General features: G+C 37.5%; 1 protein-coding gene across 1 annotated transcript in view; it reads right to left on the bottom strand.

Moving 5' to 3' along the window:
• Positions 1 to 6: 6 nt before the first annotated feature.
• LOC106880389 (GDP-fucose protein O-fucosyltransferase 1) overlaps positions 7 to 7730 on the bottom strand; it is a 12024-nt gene continuing 4300 nt past the window's right edge. Inside the window, exons 3-8 of the mRNA XM_014930301.2 lie at positions 7282 to 7459; positions 3711 to 3810; positions 2360 to 2555; positions 1806 to 1936; positions 878 to 983; positions 7 to 375 (exon numbers count right to left, since the gene is read on the bottom strand). Coding sequence (XP_014785787.1) covers positions 214 to 375; positions 878 to 983; positions 1806 to 1936; positions 2360 to 2555; positions 3711 to 3810; positions 7282 to 7459 — 873 coding nt within the window. The 3' untranslated portion in view covers positions 7 to 213. The remainder of the gene's footprint in view (positions 376 to 877; positions 984 to 1805; positions 1937 to 2359; positions 2556 to 3710; positions 3811 to 7281; positions 7460 to 7730) is intronic.

The raw sequence follows: 7730 nt of genomic DNA, 5'->3' as shown, positions 1-7730 counted from the left end.
AAGAAATAAAAAAACTTTATCCAAGAACGTCAGATGTGCAAATATTATTCCATCTGGTTTTCACTGGTATTTGATCTTCTGCTTTGGCTTTCAGAGAATTTGACATTTCTTCCAATGTGACGGACCAAATTTGCTTAACATCACTCAAGAGACAAACAAACAAACATGAACAAATAAGACACAACGGGTGGTTGTATAAATAGATAACTAAGGTTAACTGAAACCCCAGTAGGATGTTGGTGCGTTTTCTCGCAGTCGGGCCCGAGCAACAAATGAGGAAAAGGAAGAAATACAGTTTCCGATAAAATGTTTTGATTTCTCCAGGATTGCAAGATCCAGTTGTGGTAACCATGGATCTAGATGGAATACTTGCACCTGTTTCGGGAAGAGAAAAAAAAGTTGAAATTTAAAGAAAGAGAAATAAGGAAAGAAAGGAAGAGGGACAGGAAAGAAAGAAAAAAAGAAACAAACAAAAAGGGAAAGAAAAGAGAAAAATGAGAAGAATGTTGTGTTAAAATGAGACATCAGTGTTATTTTCATTTTTGCATAATTTAAACGACAGTTTATTCACCACATGAATTTAACACTTCTGCCTTTATATCACATACAGAACATGTTGTTGGAGTGTACACAGCACGTGTACTACAGCAGTTACTGTGCATTGCTTAAATACTGAGATTGAAAAGCAGGGACGAATTATGCCTACCTAATCTATGAAAATATAAAACATTTTGCATTTTATGCGTAATAATCAGAGTAACCTTCCAAATTATATTGAATTAGGTGCATATTTTGCCATAAAAGGAAAATGTTGCTTTCGAATCTATTTTATTCAGGTAGGCACTGCCTACCTTGCCTAACTATATATAATACTTGCCTTTTGTGCTTTCAGTTGTTGCTCTAATACTTCAATCATGGGGTCTTTATCAGTAGCAACAAAGATAATGTTGATGCCAGTTTCAGTAACAATGGTTTTCGTTAATCTGAAATAAAGACGTAAAAAAAAAGACCACAATAAAAGACTTCTTAAATTCACTTGCTTTGTTCTTCAGTTTTTTTTTTTTCTGTTGTAAATAAATTAAACAGAGCTATTTTTATCATCTACAGACAGATAGGATAAGAAATACAAGAGATATAATGAGCCTTATGACAAGATATAAGCAAAGTCTTTGAGTTCTAAGAATTGAAAACAGGAAATTAGACATCGTTTAAGTGATTCATACAGGTTTTTTTTGTTTTGTTAAATGCATGTTTAAAGTAGGGCAAGGTATAACTTTATTGTTCATCATCATCATCATTTATTAGTGTCCACTTTTCCATCTTTTCACAGGGTCAAACAGAATTTGTTGAGGCAAACTTTTTATGGCTGGATGCCTTTCCTGTTAACAACTCTCATTTGTCTCTCCAAGCAAGGTAATATTTCCTCATGTGGAATGCTCAGCCACTTGCACGTTCATTTCATGAGCAGACTGTTCCTTTGATCGGATCAACTAGAACCCTCGTCGTCGTAACCGACGGAGTGCCAACAACAACAATGTATATGTACATATATATATATATATACACACATTTGTGTGTATGCATGCATACACACACGTGTGTGTGTGTATGTGCATATGTGTATGTGCATGTGTGTGTAGTAGTATGTGCACAAGATCATGTGTTGATACATACATATGTTATGGTACATATATATACACACTTGTGTGCAGTGGTGCATGCATACTTATGTGTGTGTGTGGTGGGAGATTGTGTGTGGGTGTGTGCATGTGTTTCCAATAAGAGAAAAAGTCGGCTGACTGTACCTAATGACTTCATCAGCAGAAGGGAGACAAATTTGGTGCGTCACTAAGCGATTTCCTCTGTAGCCGAGACACTGAGGTGACGCCATGTAAGATGTCATCTTGTATTTATCAACATTAGCACAGGCGTTCACCTAAGTAAAATTAAAAATTACCATAATTAACATTAGTATTAATAATTCAGTCATGAAAACAGTAATACACACATCTTTACAGAAAGGCTTCCTTTTGTACCCCTGACCATAGAATTTTTTTTGAAAAATATTACACACAAGGACTGCTCTTATTACACGCCCTGACACACACACATACTGGTTTAAGGAGAAGAAAGAATATGGAGGAGAGGGAGGAGAAGAAAAAATGAAAGAGAACGAAAACAAAGATGAAGGAGGAAGAGGAAAAGGAAATAAAGAAGAAAGACAAAAATGGAGAAAAGAAAGAAGAAAAGATGAAGAAGGAGAAGGTGAAGAAGATGAAGAAGAACGACATACTCAAACGAACATTGTTGTTGTTGTTGTGAAGAGACATTAAATGGTGAAGCAAGTTCCATCACTCACCCAATCTACACCATTCCGTAAGTGAATCCCAATGAAGTCTTTTCCTTCAAATGTATCTTCGATGTAATCGTTGACCCGTGCTTCAATGGCATCAGACCAATAAAGATATTTGTGTAAAGAAACATACTGCTCTGCTACGGGGAAACTGGAAGGGGCTCCACGCATGGCAACCACTGGGTATTTAGATGACGGGTACCTTTAAATAAGTGGGGGGGGAAATAAAACATACACAATAAATAAACAAAATATCATAATTACACATAAGGAGCTTTTATGTGGTCACTCAACATGCTAGAAGTAGTAGTGAAGTCTCCTCGAAACATTGCTACTCTCTTTAACCCTTTTGCATTTAAACTGGCCATATCAGGCCCAAATATTCTACCAGTTTTTTGTTTAAACTGGCCAGATCTGGCCTCTCACACCTATACTACAATGTCAGTCTAAAAACAAACAATCACATCATCGAAATCTTAGAGCAACAAGATAATGCATGATTAAAACAAAACAATGAGAATAATTATTATTATGGCTGGGTTCCAGCCTGGGCCACAGCAACAAAGCCCACCCAGTCCATTATCACTACCTTGATGTCCTGGAGACATTGCAGGCCAGTTTCTGCAATGAAGTCGTTGATGTAAGTGTGACCATGTTTTCCTCTTCTTACATCACCATGAAGTGGGTCCCACAAAACTAATCTGGGTGCTTCCAGTTCAGGGTGGCACGTGGCACATGCAGTGACCAGACAGTTGCAGCCATCTTTGCCTGATCTTCTCGTTAACTTTTGGTAGGTCTCCAGAAAGGCACTCATTTGTTGTGTGTTGCTGCCATTTCCCATTAGGGGCCATTCATAGCATCCTTGACAGAATAATATGAATGTGAAAGGCTTCGAATAAGTGAATATGTTTGATACAAATACAAGAGAAAAGAAGACATGACCTATAGATCAAACTTAGTCATCAGCTTATTGTCAATGTGCTTGATCAGGATTGACCTAGGGCTAAATAACAACAATATGTTTGACTTGCTAGTAATAAGAAGTAAATCTCAGGTCTTACAGGGTTTACCTCTTCCACAGGTTCCCTCAACTGTTAGGTGTGACACTTTTTCACACAGCTGTCCTCGTTACCAGCAGAGGTAGGAGCTCACTGAACTTTGCCCAGGTTATTCTTGTTCTAGCAGCTACACTCTCATATATATATATATATATATATATATATATATATATATATATACAGTAATAAAGTAGGAGCGAAACTTATGAGCAACCAAGTAGTTGGAGAAAAGAAAAGGAAGCATAGCTGTGTGTGCCTCGATTAAGATAAGAATAAACAGTCGTTAGAAATATAGTTACATTTCTTTCCATAGTTCTGGTAATTGGTAAGTGACTGTGTAAGGCATGTTGGCATCAAAATCAACACCTAGGCCATCCCAGAAGGGTCCAAATGGGTTCCCTGGAAGTAAAAACAAAAGCAAAAAAAAACGATATACACATCCAGGAAACAGAAAGATTGTTAAATTATTATTATCATTATTATTATTAAGTATCAGTTATGCACTGGGGTCAATGTAATCAACTAGACCCCTCCCCCTCCCCCCAAATTCCTTGTGTCTATAGTAGAAAGGATTATTATTATTATTATTATTATTATCGCTGCCACTGCCGATGATGGTGATGATGATGATGATGATGATAGAAAATGAAACCAAGAGCAATGAATCAGCAGAAATGACTTACATCACCTTTACAGAAATGACGATAACGAGTGATAACGAGTCAATGTTGATTTTATCTTACAAAGATAACAATATAAAGAAATAAGTGGATTGTATTCTTTGTTTTAATTCTGGGTTGGGAGAGCCTTGTGAGTGGATTAGGTAGGAAACTGAAAGAAGCCCATCATTCATATGCATGCATACATCCATATCATACTGTCTGCCCCTGAGGCATGATATAGTTGTTGCAAAGATTATTTACAATGTTATCGGCAGGAAGGATTGCCCTGACATTTCTTATTTCTTTATTGCCCACAAGGGGCTAAACATAGAGGGGACAAACAAGGACAGACAAAGGGATTAAGTCAATTACATCGACCCCAGTGTGTAACTGGTACTTAATTTATCGACCCCGGAAGGATGAAAAGCAAAGTCGACCTTGGCAGAATTTGAACTCAGAACGTAACAGCAGACGAAATACCGCTAAACATTTCACCAGGCGCGCTAACGTTTCTGCCAGCTCGTCACCTGACGTTTCTACCAAAGGAATACCAGAGCCAGTAGTTATTCACACCTTAAAAAACAAGGAATACTGGTGGAACACTCCAATAAAAACAGCAATTCGGAACAAACCTAACAGACCTGATGTCGTTCTGTGACACAAGGAACACAAGTCATGCATTGTTGGGTGTGTGCATTGGTAGCTCAACCAACACATCAACACAACTCTCTTAATTCAAAAGGTTGCAGAACCACTAAGTTACAGGGATGTAAACAAACCAGCACCAGCTGTCAAGTAGTGGTAGGGAACAAACATAAGCACAAAGACAACACACTCACACACACATTATATACGATGGGCTTCTTTCAGTTTCCGTCTACCAAATCCACTCACAAAGCATCGGTCTGCTCAAGGCTATAGAAGATACTTGGCCAAGGAGTCACGCAGTAAGACTGAACCTGGAACCATGTGGTTAGGAAGCAAACTTCTTACTACACAGCCATGCCTGCACCTGTATATATATATATTTGTCTGTGTGTTTGTTTACATTTGTTCTCTGCAAAAATCCCTGAGCTAGAAGCAGTGACATTGTTTTCATTTCCCCTATTAACACATTATTTGCTGAAGCAATGTAGAAATAAGAGATCCCTTGCTCAACAACAAGTAAGGATTATAGAAAGAACAAAGAGTACCTGGCTGAAAAAACAATGCTTCAGTACTATATCTATCTAACCTGGTCTAGCATGGAAAAACAGATGCAAACATGTTTGAAACAAAACAAAATTCTATTTTCCTATATTAATAAATGTACAATTGCATAAATTTACTCAGTGATCCTTCAGTCATTACTTTGGTAAAAATGGTAAAGTTTATGCTTTGCTGATGAGACATAACCCATGTGGTCTAATGTATTTAATGGAAACATGAAAATAATATTAGCCATTAATATCATTGTTTGATCACTGCATATTTTGTCATAATTAGCTTTTTTATTGCTCCATGCATTAAATATGTTAATACTAACTTACCTGAGTAAAAGTACTGGAGACACAACTCTGGGCATGTTTCTGGCTTATTCTGACCTCTTCAGCAAAACATAGTCTTCCCCATAATTGCTGAAGTAGTGATGGATGAATCACTAAGTAAAATATATACAATTGCACACGAGCCATGGACAAACCCTACACACAGTCATCTGACCTACAAGGAATAGCAACCAAAATTGCTCTCAAATCCCTATGTACTGTGGGCCTGATGAAGAGACAGGATGACCATGTTAGGAAATCTTTGACCATTAGCCTGATCCAGCACAGGCAGGCGGCACATAAAAAGCACCATTCGAGCATGATCATTACCAGCATCGCCTTACTGGTACTTGTGCTGGTGGCATGTGAAAAAGTATTCGAGCGAGGTCATTGCCAGTGCCGTTGGACTGGCTCCTGTGCAGATGGCACATAAAAAACACCATTTGAGCATGGCCGTTGCCAGTACTGCCTGACTGGCACATAAAAGCACTCACTACACTCTTGGAGTGGTTAGCGTTAGGAAGGGCATCCAGCTGTAGAAACTCTGCTAGATGAGATTGGAGCCTGGTGCAGCCATTTGGTTTGCCAGTCCTCAGTCAAATCGTCCAACCCATGCCAAAATGAAAAGCATACGTTAGATGATGATGATGATGATGATGATGATGATGATGATGATATATATATATATACATAGGTGATATTGAAAGTTTCCATAGAAAGTCAGAAATGAAAGAAGAGTGCTGCATGTAGTCAATACAGCTGAATGTTATTATTAGTATAGTCAACTGGCATGGTTAGGGCCACCTAAAATTTTGAAATCCACATTTGTAGGTAATTATTTAATGCCTACGTCTCTTATGGATTTTTCATCAGCCCTAAATAAGGTAACAATGTTAACTGGAGAGCAAGTTAACATCCTTATATTTATTTACAAATATGGATTTTACAAACCTGTTCCAGTAGAAAATAATAATAATAATAACAATAATAATAATAATACCAGTAATAACTAGAGTATTGAGCATGATAAAAAAAAACATAGGAACTAAAATGTAGAAGCTATAACAGGACCCTCAATAGCCCTACTAGGAACAACCCACATTCTATGCAAGACACCATCAATTCAATAACACCCCGCCCCCAAAAAAAAACACAATCTACAAATAAAAGATACACTCTATATAGCAAATATCTAATAAAATAAACAACCACCAACAGGCTAGATAAGCAACAAAAGAACACAACTTGCATTACACACACAATACAAACACTAATACACAAAAAAACCTGCAACCAAACCCCATAACAAAACACACTGGCACAATACAATACCAGGAAGAGTTTGCACTCACCACCCAATAAATAAAAAAACACAATGCAGCACACACCCCAACAACACAGAGGTGTAGCAGGTAATGCAGTAGAAGTTTGCCTGAAACTACAAAACGCTGAATAATAATAATAATGATAATAATAATAATAATAATAATAATAATAATAATGTATATATATATATATATATATATATATGTGTGTGTGTGTGTGTGTGTATATAGTATATTCATATGTGTGTGTGTATATATAGTATATTCATATGTTTGTGTGTATATTCATTCTGTAAATCATTTGGTATCAGAAAAATAAAACAAAACCTCGTAGAGGACTTTGTAATAATAACTTACCTTCTTTCATCCGACAATCTTTTGTTTTATCTTCTTCTATTGAGAAACACCAGCCGGTACGATTACCAGGGGGCCAGTATGTTGGTGCCAGATAAGCCATGAAATCTTCTGCTAGGATCAGAGAATGGTACGTAGACAAAGGCTCAACACGAAACCATTCATCAAATGGTATGTTTTTCTGTGAAGAAGACAGAAACATGTGCGTATGTACATCATCATCATCATCATCGTTTAACGTCCGCTTTCCATGCTAGCATGGGTTGGACGATTTGACTGAGGACTGGTGAAACCGGATGGCAACACCAGGCTCCAATCTAATTTGGCAGAGTTTCTACAGCTGGATGCCCTTCCTAACGCCAACCACTCAGAGAGTGTAGTGGGTGCTTTTACATGTCACCCGCACGAAAACGGCCACGCTCAAAATGGTGTCTTTTATGTGCCACCCGCAC

Source organism: Octopus bimaculoides, chromosome 19 (genome assembly GCF_001194135.2).
Source record: "Octopus bimaculoides isolate UCB-OBI-ISO-001 chromosome 19, ASM119413v2, whole genome shotgun sequence".
Taxonomy (NCBI): domain Eukaryota; kingdom Metazoa; phylum Mollusca; class Cephalopoda; order Octopoda; family Octopodidae; genus Octopus; species Octopus bimaculoides.
The sequence above is the reverse complement of the archived record's forward strand: the minus strand, read 5'-3'. Positions and strand labels throughout refer to the sequence as shown.